The sequence below is a fragment of the Leuciscus leuciscus genome (genome assembly GCF_965113295.1).
Source record: "Leuciscus leuciscus genome assembly, chromosome: 25".
NCBI lineage: Eukaryota > Metazoa > Chordata > Actinopteri > Cypriniformes > Leuciscidae > Leuciscus > Leuciscus leuciscus.
In genome coordinates, this window is record NC_138724.1 from 6,572,138 (window position 1) to 6,589,383 (window position 17,246).

Sequence of the window (17,246 nt, forward strand, 5' to 3'; positions counted from 1 at the left end):
TTATCCATGCGGTTTGTGCCATTCACTCTGTCTGAGTCACATGTGAGCAAAAAAGTCAGATTTTAGGCCACTTTTGCCTTGGTTTTATGGTTTTCACTACATATACCAAAATATAATATCTTCTAATCTTTCCATTTGTTCTGTTTTTTGCACTTGGTTCATTATTGAAGTGAACTTTTGCTCTGCTGTGCGACACCTGTGCACCAGCTTAAAGGGGTCATGACATGAGAAATCAAATTTGCCTTGATCTTTTGACATAATTATAATAGATCTTTGTACCATTAAAACATCCTGCAGGTTTTAGAGCTTAAAACGTCCTCTTCATTATAAACAAAGCATTTATTTTATCAAGCTCGCTTGGATGTTGTAGGATTTGTGACACGGGTAAATACATCTGCATAAGCCCGCCTCCAGAGCAAGACATCGACCAATAGTTTTACATCATCACACCATATAAACTGATCATTCCAGACCAGCAAAAAACTTGATTAATGTTGTAAGTGAAACACAAGGAACATATTAATATAAAAAAAATCCACGTCATGTTCTTATTTAAGTCTCAAAACTTAGACATGGAGAAACGCCATTTTAGCTAATAACGTGAGTTCAAGACTGATTCACGAGTCTTTTTGATGCTGATTCATTACATTTTTATAATTTGTTTGTATATCAGACTGTACTGGTCTCAATTTTTTATTGTTCCAGTATTTTTATTTATTTAACCGGTTTGTGAATAAGACTCCTAGTTTTCGTTTGGTACTGACTCACGTTCTCATAATTATTTTGATGTTTTTCTGTTTTAGCCCCGATGTGAACGGATTCTCATCTCCAGGCCAGACCAGCTGTGAAACAGGCATGTTCATGTTCATTCGGATATTAGCACTAGTCCGTTCATTAGCACTTGTAGTGACACTTGGTTTTGATTATGCAGACAAAGATGAAGCCCTAAGTGTCAACAGATTACAGGCTGCTAATAAACCCCAGTTTCTCCATAATCCAGCACTTTTATCATTCCAGCCTCCCAGGTGAGTGTGAGCGAGTGTGTGTGTGTGTGTGTGTGTGTGTGTGTATGAGTGATCGATCAGCCATAGCATCTGATGATTTCTCATGTAACGGCCAACGTTTCCTGCAGTTTCCACCCGCAGATCAAGTGGTTTCAGAAGGGCGAGTTTGTGACCATCTGCGTAAAGCTCATCAATCCAGTGATGCAGAAGTGTGAATTCAGCTCTGACACCGTCATCTACAGGTCACATGATCATACTGTCATCTTATCCGTATGGATGCTTGTCATGATGTCACTTTACTGTCCGTAATGAAGCAGCAGAAGCAGAGAACATGTGCATTGTATGGTGTTTAATGGGGATCTTTTGATGCATGTGATCTCAGTGGGTACGTGAATGACCGGCATTACAACGCAAAGCTGGAGCTGTCCGGTGACATCATCGCAGAGAGGTGCTCATGGGAAATCAGGTGCAATGAGCCCGTGATGAAGCTGATGAAAAAGGAAAAGCAGGACTGGACAACGCTCCTCAAACACAAGGCATGTATATCTTCTTCAGATGTGGCCAGAGATGCATGAATTATGCTGTATTGTGTAGAATCTAGGGGTGTCCCCAACTATGGATTTTCATAGTCGAATCAGAATCGTCAAGTCTTGCCTATAGTCGACTATTAGTCGAATCATGTGTATGGGGCGGGGCTTTAACATTTCAAAGCCGCGATGTACAGAAAATCACACAAAGATATAGAAGAAAATGTATAAAAACATTTTGGATCAAAAAAACTAAGAAATAACACAAATAACTCCAGAAAGGCCACACTGCAGACAGGATTTACATTTCACATGCACATTAAATCGGCTAAATTACCTGTGCAAGCAGGCTCTAAGTAAGCTACAGCACAACATCGATGCATCATGCGCCGAAAAAATAAACAATTAATTTACTAAATTAAATTAGAACAGAATATTCCTTTCTAATAAATAAAAATACAAAACGAAATAAATCAGAATCAAGTCACAAGATGAGGAGCAAATATTTGCAAAATGCCTAAAGTGCAGGGGAACATATATTCAAAACACAAGCCACAAATAGTTAGATTAGATAACCCTGACAGATCAATAAATAAAATAAAAATAAAGAAATTATTAAAATAACGAATGTAGCCAGAATTTTCAACTTTGTCTTTTTAACTGCAGAAACAACAATAAATGCTAAACTGGAGTCGCAGTCTTTTTAGCTAAAAATGTTCACAGCATCCAAAAATAAAATTAGAACCGGCAGAAAAGTTTTGAAATCACTTGTACCCGATACCTGATCGAGAGAACAAATCCTGTCGTTCACTCTGTCTGTGTCCGTTGGAGTCTTTTGTGCGCGCGGATAAAATACATTCTAAAACACTTAACGTGAAAAACGTTTAACGACTTAATCTCCTAAAATAGTTAGGCCTAAATTAAAGTATGAAAACGCATTGCGTTCATATTCTGGGTTCATCTGCTTATCTGCACATAGTATGGTTTCTTAATAAAGTGTGTACTGTGTACATTAAGCCACGTTAAAGTGCCTTTTAAGCGTTTTAAAAGCTTTTTTCACGTTAAGCATTTTAGAATGTCGTGTGGAAAACCAACTTGTTAACGTTGGCCGGCAGAAGTGCGATGATGCGATCATGGTTTTCCTGATGCTAAATCCAGCCTTGGAGAATATGCTTTCTGATGGTGTACATCCACACTTTAGATTTTCTTATCCCAGACATTGTTAAAGATTTAAATCCTTGCCGCGAAGACGCTCCTCTGTCGGTCACGGATTGAAAGTGAAACTTAAATCTGTCACGGGGTGTTTGGATTTATTCACGCACGTTAAAAAATATTTATTAAAAGCTTATTTCTTTGCACATTTTTATATACAGCATTATCATAATAGGCTGAATATTAACGTGTTGACAGAAAACCGGTAGTTCTATGTGAAATCAGACATTGAGCGCCCTCATATAGCCAAAGTGGCATGATCCTTGTTTCATAACACCTCTGCGAAGATTCGACCGTGAGATCGGTAGTCGAATCAGGCTCCTCCAATCGAAGCATCGAATCTTCAACCATTCGGGGTCACCCCTAGTAGAATCACACTGATTTCTAATCTTTCTCCACAGAGTGCCTTCGTCAGCTATGAGTTTGACCACATCGATGAGGCTCGTGCTTCTCCAGTGAACGGTGAGGAATAAATAATGTCACTCTCATAAGCTCAGTTTTGCCCAGGAGTATTAAGAGTGTATCAAATATAAACATGATAAAATGACACACTTTTGGGAGGGAATTTAGGTTATTTAGATCTTATTTCCCTGCTCTGTGTTCGTGTCTTTCTCATTCATTTCCTATGGTTTTTTTTTTTTGGTTGGTTCAGAAAAGAAAAAGTCACCAAGTTTTAAACCACTCAGATTGAGTAAAGCATTAAAATAAAGAAGTCGCAAATGACCAAAGAGCAAAGGAATACATTTCGTCTTTATCATCCCTCTCCTGTCAGGTCTGTTTGACGTGCTTTCCTCTAGTGGTCAATGGATATATTGCCAAGGGTGACTTTTTACTAAGTTTTGTTAAATGGTCCTGTAAAAACATTCACACTAGTGCTCCTCGCAGTCAAAAATAAGTAAAAAAATGTAGTCTAATCTAGTGGAAACTTTTTTCACTTCAGCAATAATCTCCCAAGTGTCGTCTTTGAAAAGAGATCAAACTTAAGTCTGTGCTCTAAAGCAGGGGTTCCCAAACTTTTCCATGACAAGGCCCCCCAAATACTACTAGGTTCTGGCCAAGGCCCCCCTTTTGCAGGATGTGTTATTGAACCCATCGACAATACTGCGGCAAATGTAGAAATAAATAAATAAATAAAACATCTAGGTGAACATCAGATTATGTGATGGTGTTTGATACCAGTCAATCAGAAAGATTATAGAGATGAACCGATTACAATTTTCAAGACCCATTCCGATTTTTCATTGAGTTTGACCTGCAGATACAGATTTTAGCCGATTCTGATTTCATTTTTCTAACCACTTTACAGCACACACAAATATTTATTTTCTATAAATATATTTTTTATAAAACACCACTTTTACCCAAACTGATTAATAAAAACAAGTTTAAATGGGTACATTTTCTATAAATATTTTGGAGTCTTCATTTTCTTTTCTGACATAGCCTACTCCAGTTCTTGTTAAAACACACTATAGCCCAGTGGTTCCCAAAGTGGGTGCCGTGACAACTGGCTAGGGGTGCCGCAGAATCTCAGCTTTATTTTCCAATTTAAACAGCCTAAAATAACTATCGTACCATATAATAACCTTTTACAGCCAAGGTTATAATCGTTAACGAAAACGAACGAAAAAACGAAAACTAGGTGGGAAAAAACGCTATTTAAAACACGCAGCGTATTCGTTGAGCTGCATTTCCTTTCCCTGCTCTCTCTGTCACTCATGCGTCTCTCACATGCGCACGCGCTCGCGCGCGCGCGCACACACACACACACACACACACACACACACACACACACACACACACAAACACACAGCTCCTCCCCTCCGTGCACACCGCGTCTCCATGAGAACGAGTGTTCGTTCGACGTTGAAAGCAAGTTCGCGAAAGGTTGGTCTCTCTATCTCGTGAACACCTTTACACAATCACACATTAAAACGTGGTATAAAAATATTTTAAATTCTGAATATAATTTTGTCAGTGTGTTATTGTCGACCCGAGAAGCGATTGCGCCTTCTTTAGAAAGTTAACTAGTCGCAAGTTTGAGGAAAAATGCACTTTTTGGTTGTCGATGTCAAAACACTATATAAGCTGTGATTCAAATATTAAATAATGTTATGTCATTGTCTTTTTGAATCTTGCCCCTGACAAATAACCCAAATTACAAAAAAACAACAACTAAAACTAACACTAAAACTAATAAAAACTAAACGAAAACTAAGCATTTTCAAAAAATAAAAAATAAACTAAACTAGCAAACCCACTTTAAAAACTAATTAAAACTAAACTGAATTCGAAAACAAAAAGTCAAAACGAAATAAAAATAAAAACTATTGAAAAAATGCAAAACTATAATAGGCTAACCCTGTTTACAGCATATTTTAAAATCATATCAAAACACCAACATATGCAAAAATATTTGGAGTTGTTTATTATTATTTAAAGAGTTAAGTATCTTTAAATCTGTTTTATTCCAATGATTCTCACATGCAGTAGCCTTATTGGTTAAAATCAGTCTGTTGACGTGTGTCCAGTTATTAATGGACTGATGATTCATCTGAAGGGGTTGTTTCGCCTCATATTATGTCTGTTGTAATGCATTCATAATAAATTCATGCTGCTGTTTATGCTTCATTGGTTGTTTGCTCATCTGGATATAATTGTATATATGTATGCACATATGTTCGTTTAGTTTAATTGGGTTAGGGTGCCGTGGAAAAAAAAACACTACAAAGGGGTGCCATGCTTTCAAAAAGTTTGGGAACCACTGCTATAGCCTACATGCAAATTATGTGAATTTTTGGTACTTTTTGTGTGAAATCATATTTATTTTGTCCATCAAAAGTGTGCTTTCGCTTTAATTGAGCGTGAGCAGCGCGGCAAAAATAGACGGCGCCGAAACCCTCCGCTTCACTACTGCTCACGGCACGCGACGCTCCTGCTGCTCCTGCTCGCGGTGTGAATGCACTCACTGAACATGCACGCCGAAAAAAATTTGCGCTGCTCACGCGCCGCTCGCGGTCTGAAACGGCCGTAATTCACAAGGTTTCCTACATGTGCGTTCTGTGTGCACGTGTGATGCTGATGTTACACGATGTTAATCATGCGGCGCCCGAGTGCATTTGAATCGGCATATTATGTCAGACTGAAAATCACGTGAAAATCGGCCAATTCTGGTCACCAGCCGATCAATCAGTTCATCTCTAAAAGATTAGCATTAAAAGTATAATGTTCAGATAGGCTATGCAACAAATTATTATAATGTTATTTCATAACAATACTCATATTAACACTTTTTTTTTTTTGTGACGTTTTTTTACTTTTTTTTTTTTGATTTTTTTTTCAACTTGCTGCGGCCCCCCTGGCGCCCCCTGGCGGCCCCCAGTTTGAAAACCCCTGCTCTAAAGCATTCAAGATTTACGACAGTTTAAGTTGGAAATTGAATTTTCTATGCTCAAAAAGTAAAATGAATAATAAATACAGCGTAAATATAATTTTGTATAAAAAAATCCCCTAAAAATACACAATATGAAATAAAAAACATTCATTGACAAAAAATAGCAGGGTTAAGGATGCAGAACTGTTTCAGTGAATATCTCTGACTGTACAGTCATGTGACGAGTCCCTCAGTGTTTCAGTGAGTGTGACGGGTGTTTGTGGTCCCTCAGTGTTTCAGTTAGTGTGACGGGTGTTTGTGGTCCCTCAGTGTTTCAGTTAGTGTGACGGGTGTTTGTGGTCCCTCAGTGTTTCAGTGAGTGTGACGGGTGTTTGTGGTCCCTCAGTGTTTCAGTGAGTGTGACGAGTGTTTGTGGTCCCTCAGTGTTTCAGTGAGTGTGACGGGTGTTTGTGGTCCCTCAGTGTTTCAGTGAGTGTGACGAGTGTTTGTGGTCCCTCAGTGTTTCAGTGAGTGTGACGAGTGTTTGTGGTCCCTCAGTGTTTCAGTGAGTGTGACGAGTGTTTGTGGTCCCTCAGTGTTTCAGTGAGTGTGACGGGTGTTTGTGGTCCCTCAGTGTTTCAGTGAGTGTGACGGGTGTTTGTGGTCCCTCAGTGTTTCAGTGTGTGTGACGGGTGTTTGTGGTCCCTCAGTGTTTCAGTGAGTGTGACGGGTGTTTGTGGTCCCTCAGTGTTTCAGTGAGTGTGACGGGTGTTTGTGGTCCCTCAGTGTTTCAGTGAGTGTGACGTGTGTTTGTGGTCCCTCAGTGTTTCAGTGAGTGTGACGGGTGTTTGTGGTCCCTCAGTGTTTCAGTGAGTGTGACGGGTGTTTGTGGTCCCTCAGTGTTTCAGTGAGTGTGACGGGTGTTTGTGGTCCCTCAGTGTTTCAGTGAGTGTGACGTGTGTTTGTGGTCCCTCAGTGTTTCAGTGAGTGTGACGTGTGTTTGTGGTCCCTCAGTGTTTCAGTGAGTGTGACGGGTGTTTGTGGTCCCTCGGTGTTTCAGTGAGTGTGACGTGTGTTTGTGGTCCCTCGGTGTTTCAGTGAGTGTGACGAGTGTTTGTGGTCCCTCAGTGTTTCAGTGAGTGTGACGAGTGTTTGTGGTCCCTCAGTGTTTCAGTGAGTGTGACGAGTGTTTGTGGTCCCTCAGTGTTTCAGTGTGTGTGACGGGTGTTTGTGGTCTCTCAGTGTTTCAGTGAGTGTGACGGGTGTTTGTGGTCCCTCAGTGTTTCAGTGAGTGTGACGAGTGTTTGTGGTCCCTCAGTGTTTCAGTGAGTGTGACGAGTGTTTGTGGTCCCTCAGTGTTTCAGTGAGTGTGACGAGTGTTTGTGGTCCCTCAGTGTTTCAGTGAGTGTGACGAGTGTTTGTGGTCCCTCAGTGTTTCAGTGAGTGTGACGGGTGTTTGTGGTCCCTCAGTGTTTCAGTGTGTGTGACGAGTGTTTGTGGTCCCTCAGTGTTTCAGTGTGTGTGACGGGTGTTTGTGGTCTCTCAGTGTTTCAGTGAGTGTGACGGGTGTTTGTGGTCTCTCAGTGTTTCAGTGAGTGTGACGGGTGTTTGTGGTCCCTCAGTGTTTCAGTGTGTGTGACGGGTGTTTGTGGTCTCTCAGTGTTTCAGTGAGTGTGACGGGTGTTTGTGGTCCCTCAGTGTTTCAGTGTGTGTGACGGGTGTTTGTGGTCCCTCAGTGTTTCAGTGAGTGTGACGGGTGTTTGTGGTCCTCAGTGTTTCAGTGAGTGTGACGGGTGTTTGTGGTCCCTCAGTGTTTCAGTGAGTGTGACGTGTGTTTGTGGTCCCTCAGTGTTTCAGTGAGTGTGACGGGTGTTTGTGGTCTCTCAGTGTTTCAGTGTGTGTGACGGGTGTTTGTGGTCCCTCAGTGTTTCAGTGAGTGTGACGGGTGTTTGTGGTCTCTCAGTGTTTCAGTGAGTGTGACGGGTGTTTGTGGTCCCTCAGTGTTTCAGTGAGTGTGACGGGTGTTTGTGGTCCCTCAGTGTTTCAGTGAGTGTGACGGGTGTTTGTGGTCCCTCAGTGTTTCAGTGAGTGTGACGGGTGTTTGTGGTCCCTCAGTGTTTCAGTGAGTGTGACGAGTGTTTGTGGTCCCTCAGTGTTTCAGTGAGTGTGACGAGTGTTTGTGGTCCCTCAGTGTTTCAGTGAGTGTGACGGGTGTTTGTGGTCCTCAGTGTTTCAGTGTGTGTGACGAGTGTTTGTGGTCCCTCAGTGTTTCAGTGAGTGTGACGGGTGTTTGTGGTCCCTCAGTGTTTCAGTGAGTGTGACGGGTGTTTGTGGTCCCTCAGTGTTTCAGTGAGTGTGACGGGTGTTTGTGGTCCCTCAGTGTTTCAGTGAGTGTGACGGGTGTTTGTGGTCCCTCAGTGTTTCAGTGAGTGTGACGAGTGTTTGTGGTCCCTCAGTGTTTCAGTGAGTGTGACGGGTGTTTGTGGTCTCTCAGTGTTTCAGTGAGTGTGACGGGTGTTTGTGGTCCCTCAGTGTTTCAGTGAGTGTGACGGGTGTTTGTGGTCCCTCAGTGTTTCAGTGAGTGTGACGAGTGTTTGTGGTCCCTCGGTGTTTCAGTGTGTGTGACGAGTGTTTGTGGTCCCTCGGTGTTTCAGTGAGTGTGACGAGTGTTTGTGGTCCCTCGGTGTTTCAGTGAGTGTGACGAGTGTTTGTGGTCCCTCAGTGTTTCAGTGTGTGTGACGAGTGTTTGTGGTCCCTCAGTGTTTCAGTGAGTGTGACGAGTGTTTGTGGTCCCTCAGTGTTTCAGTGAGTGTGACGGGTGTTTGTGGTCCCTCAGTGTTTCAGTGAGTGTGACGAGTGTTTGTGGTCCCTCAGTGTTTCAGTGAGTGTGACGAGTGTTTGTGGTCCCTCAGTGTTTCAGTGAGTGTGACGGGTGTTTGTGGTCCCTCAGTGTTTCAGTGAGTGTGACGAGTGTTTGTGGTCCCTCAGTGTTTCAGTGTGTGTGACGAGTGTTTGTGGTCCCTCAGTGTTTCAGTGTGTGTGACGGGTGTTTGTGGTCCTCAGTGTTTCAGTGAGTGTGACGGGTGTTTGTGGTCCCTCAGTGTTTCAGTGTGTGTGACGAGTGTTTGTGGTCCCTCAGTGTTTCAGTGAGTGTGACGAGTGTTTGTGGTCTCTCAGTGTTTCAGTGAGTGTGACGGGTGTTTGTGGTCCCTCAGTGTTTCAGTGAGTGTGACGAGTGTTTGTGGTCCTCAGTGTTTCAGTGAGTGTGACGGGTGTTTGTGGTCCCTCAGTGTTTCAGTGTGTGTGACGGGTGTTTGTGGTCCCTCAGTGTTTCAGTGTGTGTGACGAGTGTTTGTGGTCCCTCAGTGTTTCAGTGAGTGTGACGGGTGTTTGTGGTCCCTCAGTGTTTCAGTGTGTGTGACGGGTGTTTGTGGTCCCTCAGTGTTTCAGTGAGTGTGACGTGTGTTTGTGGTCCCTCAGTGTTTCAGTGTGTGTGACGTGTGTTTGTGGTCCCTCAGTGTTTCAGTGTGTGTGACGTGTGTTTGTGGTCCCTCAGTGTTTCAGTGTGTGTGACGAGTGTTTGTGGTCCCTCAGTGTTTCAGTGAGTGTGACGGGTGTTTGTGGTCCCTCAGTGTTTCAGTGTGTGTGACGTGTGTTTGTGGTCCCTCAGTGTTTCAGTGTGTGTGACGTGTGTTTGTGGTCCCTCAGTGTTTCAGTGTGTGTGACGTGTGTTTGTGGTCCCTCAGTGTTTCAGTGAGTGTGACGAGTGTTTGTGGTCCCTCAGTGTTTCAGTGAGTGTGACGTGTGTTTGTGGTCCCTCAGTGTTTCAGTGAGTGTGACGTGTGTTTGTGGTCCCTCAGTGTTTCAGTGTGTGTGACGGGTGTTTGTGGTCCTCAGTGTTTCAGTGAGTGTGACGAGTGTTTGTGGTCCCTCAGTGTTTCAGTGAGTGTGACGAGTGTTTGTGGTCCCTCAGTGTTTCAGTGAGTGTGACGGGTGTTTGTGGTCCCTCAGTGTTTCAGTGAGTGTGACGGGTGTTTGTGGTCCCTCAGTGTTTCAGTGTGTGTGACGGGTGTTTGTGGTCCCTCAGTGTTTCAGTGAGTGTGACGGGTGTTTGTGGTCCCTCAGTGTTTCAGTGTGTGTGACGGGTGTTTGTGGTCCCTCAGTGTTTCAGTGAGTGTGACGGGTGTTTGTGGTCCCTCAGTGTTTCAGTGAGTGTGACGAGTGTTTGTGGTCCCTCAGTGTTTCAGTGAGTGTGACGAGTGTTTGTGGTCCCTCAGTGTTTCAGTGTGTGTGACGGGTGTTTGTGGTCCCTCAGTGTTTCAGTGAGTGTGACGGGTGTTTGTGGTCCCTCAGTGTTTCAGTGAGTGTGACGAGTGTTTGTGGTCCCTCAGTGTTTCAGTGAGTGTGACGTGTGTTTGTGGTCCCTCAGTGTTTCAGTGTGTGTGACGAGTGTTTGTGGTCCCTCAGTGTTTCAGTGTGTGTGACGTGTGTTTGTGGTCCCTCAGTGTTTCAGTGTGTGTGACGTGTGTTTGTGGTCCCTCAGTGTTTCAGTGAGTGTGACGAGTGTTTGTGGTCCCTCAGTGTTTCAGTGAGTGTGACGGGTGTTTGTGGTCCCTCAGTGTTTCAGTGTGTGTGACGGGTGTTTGTGGTCCCTCAGTGTTTCAGTGAGTGTGACGAGTGTTTGTGGTCCCTCAGTGTTTCAGTGAGTGTGACGGGTGTTTGTGGTCCTCAGTGTTTCAGTGAGTGTGACGAGTGTTTGTGGTCCCTCAGTGTTTCAGTGAGTGTGACGGGTGTTTGTGGTCCCTCAGTGTTTCAGTGAGTGTGACGAGTGTTTGTGGTCCCTCAGTGTTTCAGTGAGTGTGACGGGTGTTTGTGGTCCTCAGTGTTTCAGTGAGTGTGACGAGTGTTTGTGGTCCCTCAGTGTTTCAGTGAGTGTGACGGGTGTTTGTGGTCCCTCAGTGTTTCAGTGAGTGTGACGGGTGTTTGTGGTCCCTCAGTGTTTCAGTGAGTGTGACGGGTGTTTGTGGTCCCTCAGTGTTTCAGTGAGTGTGACGAGTGTTTGTGGTCCCTCAGTGTTTCAGTGAGTGTGACGTGTGTTTGTGGTCCCTCAGTGTTTCAGTGTGTGTGACGGGTGTTTGTGGTCCCTCAGTGTTTCAGTGAGTGTGACGAGTGTTTGTGGTCCCTCAGTGTTTCAGTGAGTGTGACGTGTGTTTGTGGTCCCTCAGTGTTTCAGTGTGTGTGACGGGTGTTTGTGGTCCCTCAGTGTTTCAGTGAGTGTGACGGGTGTTTGTGGTCCCTCAGTGTTTCAGTGAGTGTGACGAGTGTTTGTGGTCCCTCAGTGTTTCAGTGAGTGTGACGAGTGTTTGTGGTCCCTCAGTGTTTCAGTGTGTGTGACGGGTGTTTGTGGTCCCTCAGTGTTTCAGTGAGTGTGACGGGTGTTTGTGGTCCCTCAGTGTTTCAGTGAGTGTGACGAGTGTTTGTGGTCCCTCAGTGTTTCAGTGAGTGTGACGTGTGTTTGTGGTCCCTCAGTGTTTCAGTGTGTGTGACGAGTGTTTGTGGTCCCTCAGTGTTTCAGTGAGTGTGACGGGTGTTTGTGGTCCCTCAGTGTTTCAGTGAGTGTGACGTGTGTTTGTGGTCCCTCAGTGTTTCAGTGAGTGTGACGAGTGTTTGTGGTCCCTCAGTGTTTCAGTGAGTGTGACGGGTGTTTGTGGTCCCTCAGTGTTTCAGTGAGTGTGACGGGTGTTTGTGGTCCCTCAGTGTTTCAGTGAGTGTGACGGGTGTTTGTGGTCCCTCAGTGTTTCAGTGAGTGTGACGAGTGTTTGTGGTCCCTCAGTGTTTCAGTGAGTGTGACGAGTGTTTGTGGTCCCTCAGTGTTTCAGTGAGTGTGACGAGTGTTTGTGGTCCCTCAGTGTTTCAGTGAGTGTGACGGGTGTTTGTGGTCCCTCAGTGTTTCAGTGAGTGTGACGAGTGTTTGTGGTCCCTCAGTGTTTCAGTGAGTGTGACGGGTGTTTGTGGTCCTCAGTGTTTCAGTGAGTGTGACGAGTGTTTGTGGTCCCTCAGTGTTTCAGTGAGTGTGACGGGTGTTTGTGGTCCTCAGTGTTTCAGTGTGTGTGACGTGTGTTTGTGGTCCCTCAGTGTTTCAGTGAGTGTGACGAGTGTTTGTGGTCCCTCAGTGTTTCAGTGAGTGTGACGTGTGTTTGTGGTCCCTCAGTGTTTCAGTGTGTGTGACGGGTGTTTGTGGTCCCTCAGTGTTTCAGTGTGTGTGACGTGTGTTTGTGGTCCCTCAGTGTTTCAGTGAGTGTGACGAGTGTTTGTGGTCCCTCAGTGTTTCAGTGAGTGTGACGTGTGTTTGTGGTCCCTCAGTGTTTCAGTGTGTGTGACGGGTGTTTGTGGTCCCTCAGTGTTTCAGTGAGTGTGACGGGTGTTTGTGGTCCCTCAGTGTTTCAGTGAGTGTGACGAGTGTTTGTGGTCCCTCAGTGTTTCAGTGAGTGTGACGGGTGTTTGTGGTCCCTCAGTGTTTCAGTGAGTGTGACGAGTGTTTGTGGTCCCTCAGTGTTTCAGTGAGTGTGACGAGTGTTTGTGGTCCCTCAGTGTTTCAGTGAGTGTGACGTGTGTTTGTGGTCCCTCAGTGTTTCAGTGTGTGTGACGGGTGTTTGTGGTCCCTCAGTGTTTCAGTGAGTGTGACGAGTGTTTGTGGTCCCTCAGTGTTTCAGTGAGTGTGACGGGTGTTTGTGGTCCCTCAGTGTTTCAGTGAGTGTGACGAGTGTTTGTGGTCCCTCAGTGTTTCAGTGAGTGTGACGAGTGTTTGTGGTCCCTCAGTGTTTCAGTGTGTGTGACGGGTGTTTGTGGTCCCTCAGTGTTTCAGTGAGTGTGACGGGTGTTTGTGGTTCCTCAGTGTTTCAGTGAGTGTGACGGGTGTTTGTGGTCCCTCAGTGTTTCAGTGAGTGTGACGGGTGTTTGTGGTCCCTCAGTGTTTCAGTGAGTGTGACGGGTGTTTGTGGTCCCTCAGTGTTTCAGTGAGTGTGACGGGTGTTTGTGGTCCCTCAGTGTTTCAGTGAGTGTGACGGGTGTTTGTGGTCCCTCAGTGTTTCAGTGAGTGTGACGGGTGTTTGTGGTCCCTCAGTGTTTCAGTGAGTGTGACGGGTGTTTGTGGTCCCTCAGTGTTTCAGTGTGTGTGACGGGTGTTTGTGGTCCCTCAGTGTTTCAGTGAGTGTGACGTGTGTTTGTGGTCCCTCAGTGTTTCAGTGTGTGTGACGAGTGTTTGTGGTCCTCAGGGCACTGGTTCCAGGCTGAGTTGGGAGAGGACGGCTGTTACGTCAGCTCCGAGAGCTGCAGCGACAGCGACTGACACAATAACTGAGGACATCGACCTCCACATCAGTTTCACAGCCTATAGGACAATAATAATGTTTACAACTTTATTTTAAGATGACATAATTACATTGTACTTACTCAGATATGTAGGCTACTGAGTAATATTAATTAACTACATGTACTTACTATAGAGTTAGAGTTAGAGTTTGATTTAGGGTTAATTACTGATTATGCATAATTTACTGTTTACTATAGTAATTACATGTAGTACCATGTAACTACGTTACCTTAAAATAAAGTTTTACCCTAATAATAATAATAATAATAATAATAATGTTTGTTTTCTTTTTAGCATTTGTGTTGAGGTATCTTTTAAACTGCTTCTTTGAGTTGCACTAGTTTTGTTAACAGTATAAATGTCCACTTGAGCGTTGACCTTGTTGTGAATCGCTGCTTTGCTCGCAGTGCTTATAATGTGAAGTGTTTTTGTTTGTGTTCTTTTAAATGAATATTTAAGTTTGTTGTATATTTCATTAATTACTACACATTGTCTAATAACATGCAATTTCACATGTTCTTTAAGAAGCAATAAAGTGACACCAAGCATACGATTTCTTTCATGGTTTGTGAACTTAGTCACAATGACACGGATGTATGCCACAACACAAAAGAAAATATCTCTGGCTACTTCTGAGTGAAACTGTTTATCAAAAAAATAATAATAATAATTGAGCGGGGCTCGGTTCTATCAATCGTTTTTTTGTTGGATGGAGGCTTGCAGTCGATCATAATAAAGGGGCGGGGTTTAAGTGGATTAAATGATTGGAGAAGTGCTGTATACGTCACCAGATTGAGTCGAAATTCTGATATAGAAATTGAAGCGAGTTTTCAATTATCAATTGTCAATAGTAATCAATTATTAATTTAATAATAGGAAAATAATGTTCTATTTATTTAATTCTCATAAAAAAAAAATTGGAAATGTAAATACCTTACGACCCCATGAGAAACAATTACCATCCGAATAGGGCTATAGAGGTCCCTACAGTGGACAACTATTCAAAAGCATTTTCTTGCCTATGCATGGGAGTTGATGGCATAGTTTCACATCAAGCTCTACAGTGAACCCTGGTGCATCCTCCTATACATTTGAATGTAGAGGTTTTTTGTTTTTACTCCAAACCAAGATGGCCGATGGCAGGTGTTGTGCCGAATTTCGACCCCCGCCAAATTATTACCCCCCTAGTATTGGTAGGTTTAGGATTAGTTGTGGGGGAGGGGTTAGGATTAGGGGTGGGGTTAGGATTAGGCAATCAGGTACTGACTTCAACGAGGGGGGTAATAATTTGGCAGGGGGTCCAACACCTGTCAGAAATGCCAAGTTGCTCTGGAATATCCATCTATTCCTTCTATCCTAGGAGACTCTAGCAGGTAAAAAAAAAAACATGTTGTAGCATCAAGCGATATCTAACGAGTCATATCACAGTTACATTTTCCAAGTATTGATTTTAGATTGGGAGAAAAATCTGATTAATCATCTGGCCATTAAATTGGACATCATACATCACTAGCTATATTTCAGCTACAGTTCATACTATTACTGACTTATTTTTGAAAATACTTCATCTGTAGTAACTTTTGTTTTGTCTGACTGTAAATGTATTTGTTGTTAGAATGTATTTTGCATTAACATCAAAAAGTAATGGTAAATGGACTGCATTTATATAGCGCTTTCACAGACCCAATGGCCACCAAAGCGCTTTACAATATTGCCTCACATTCACCCATTCACTCACTCATTCATACACCGACGGCGGTGTCAGCCATGCAAGGCGATCCAGCTCGTCGGGAGCAGCTGGGGTTAGGTGTCTTGCTCAAGGACACTTCGACACTTGGTCAGGTGGAACCGGGGATTGAACCACCAACCTTCCGGTTTGTAGACAATTTACATGAACCACTGAGCCACTGCCGCCCTATAATGGGTGTCGTACCTGTAATGAGTACGAAATGCACGCTACTTGTAATGCATTACTCGTTACATTAAAAAGGAATCTGATTACATAATGCATTAGAAGTAACGTGCATTTCGTACTCGGATTACCTTTTGATGTTACGAGTAAAGTAATGCATTACATGTAATGTACATTACATAATTACATAATCATTGTAATGCATTACTTTACTCGTCGTTACATCAAAAAGTAAACTGATTATATAATGCACGTTTCTTCTAATGCATTACTCATTACATCAGAAAGTAATCTGATTACATACTGAACATTACTTTACTTGTTACATCAAAAGTAATCTGATTATGTTATGCGTGTTGCTTGTAATGTGTTACTTTTCCTGCTCATTTACGATGAGATTGAAAACACCTGATCACTAGATTTTCTCAGAGAAGAGCGATGGTGGAAATGTGTCCATCTTGAACATAATCAGAATCATCCGCTAATGAGGGTAAATCGCCACACTCCGGTACACTGGACGGAGCATCTGAGTTGTTTGTATATTTTATATTTTCACATGATTTTATATATTTTTATTCATTGGTTTGTTAAATACACGCAATATTGCTTTGTTATTACTCTATTATTTTAATACAGAATCCCTTTAGTTAAAAACATAAACACATAAAGTGGACATCTGAAAATCTCTTTGGAAAATGTGTAAAAAAAATGTGTATATATATATATATATATATATAATACACACACACACACACATTTCAAATCTTGTTTATCATGCCCGAAGAGCAATAAAAACACAGGAAAAATCCTGATTGAGGTTGTCATAATTCATGCATGAAAGGGTTAATGGTCAATTACTATAGTTGCTAATCTCTTATTTTTAACCTTTATTAAACCTCTTCAAATAAAGAACATGCATTATCTTTAATATTCATATTCGTATTGAAAGGGGAACAAACAATCATTACAAATATCAATAAAAAACAAAACAAAAACCAACCGAAATATGTAAAAGCAAATGATCAAATAAGCTAAATTAATGTCCCTTTAGACTTAAGTAATTTAGACATTTAAAAAAAAATTCCTGCTGCTTCAAGGTTACTTTTGTTTCATAAGATGCGATTTGATTTCAAGTTCCTGACTGGGCGTGGCTTAACATGCTGAAGTTGGCTCTGATTGGTCAGTTAGGAAGCATCTCTATTTTAACTCTTCACTGTGAAGGGAAAGTGAAGGGAAAGTGAGGTGCGCGTCTCCCCATCTCATCTAACAAACTGTGTAATTATCTTATAAAATATTTCTTATCATTATCGTTAGTTTCTGTCTTTTTTCTCCTCCACGAAAGCTGTGCCTGTTAGTTTTTTCAGCGTAGTCGTGGATGAACCAATCACAGTCGTTCATTCTTTTTCTTTTTTTAGATGTGTTTGGCGAATTTCTAGTAAATTCGTAGAATTAATAATCTTAAACTATAACTCTTCTAAATGTAGAGTCTGCAATAAGACAGAGTCTGTGTTGAATTTTGAATGGGAGGTTTTGGCTTTGTGAGTCGCTTGCTCTCAGCGCCTTCTAGTGGAGGAAGAGAATACTTCCACGGGATTGACATGACCAATCAAATCTTTAGAATCGGTGTCGGGGCGGGGCTTGACGTTATGTACTGCATCGTAAGGACCCCAAGTCTACTTTTACAGCCTGTTTAAGGGTAAATCATTTTTTTCCATGGCTACATAATACTTAAAAGAATGATAACACCCCAAACTTATTTAATCAATAAAATGACTTGTTTCTCCCAAAAAGGTTTATTTTTATTTTATTTGTTTTAATTGTTAAGTAAGAGATCAGAAAGTTCCTC

General features: G+C 42.7%; 1 protein-coding gene across 1 annotated transcript; it reads left to right on the forward strand.

Annotated features, from left to right (window-relative positions):
• Window positions 1–6: 6 nt before the first annotated feature.
• Window positions 7–14,020, forward strand: LOC309489972 (putative ATP-dependent RNA helicase TDRD12; the record flags this gene model as incomplete). The annotated part of the gene is made up of 7 exons (XM_082158927.1): window positions 7–11; window positions 804–853; window positions 932–1,025; window positions 1,133–1,246; window positions 1,387–1,540; window positions 3,145–3,205; window positions 13,391–14,020. 7 exons carry the CDS (start codon window positions 7–9, stop codon window positions 13,462–13,464), a joined length of 552 nt encoding a protein of 183 aa, XP_082015053.1. The 3' UTR covers window positions 13,465–14,020.
• Between the last annotated feature and the right edge of the window lie 3,226 nt (window positions 14,021–17,246).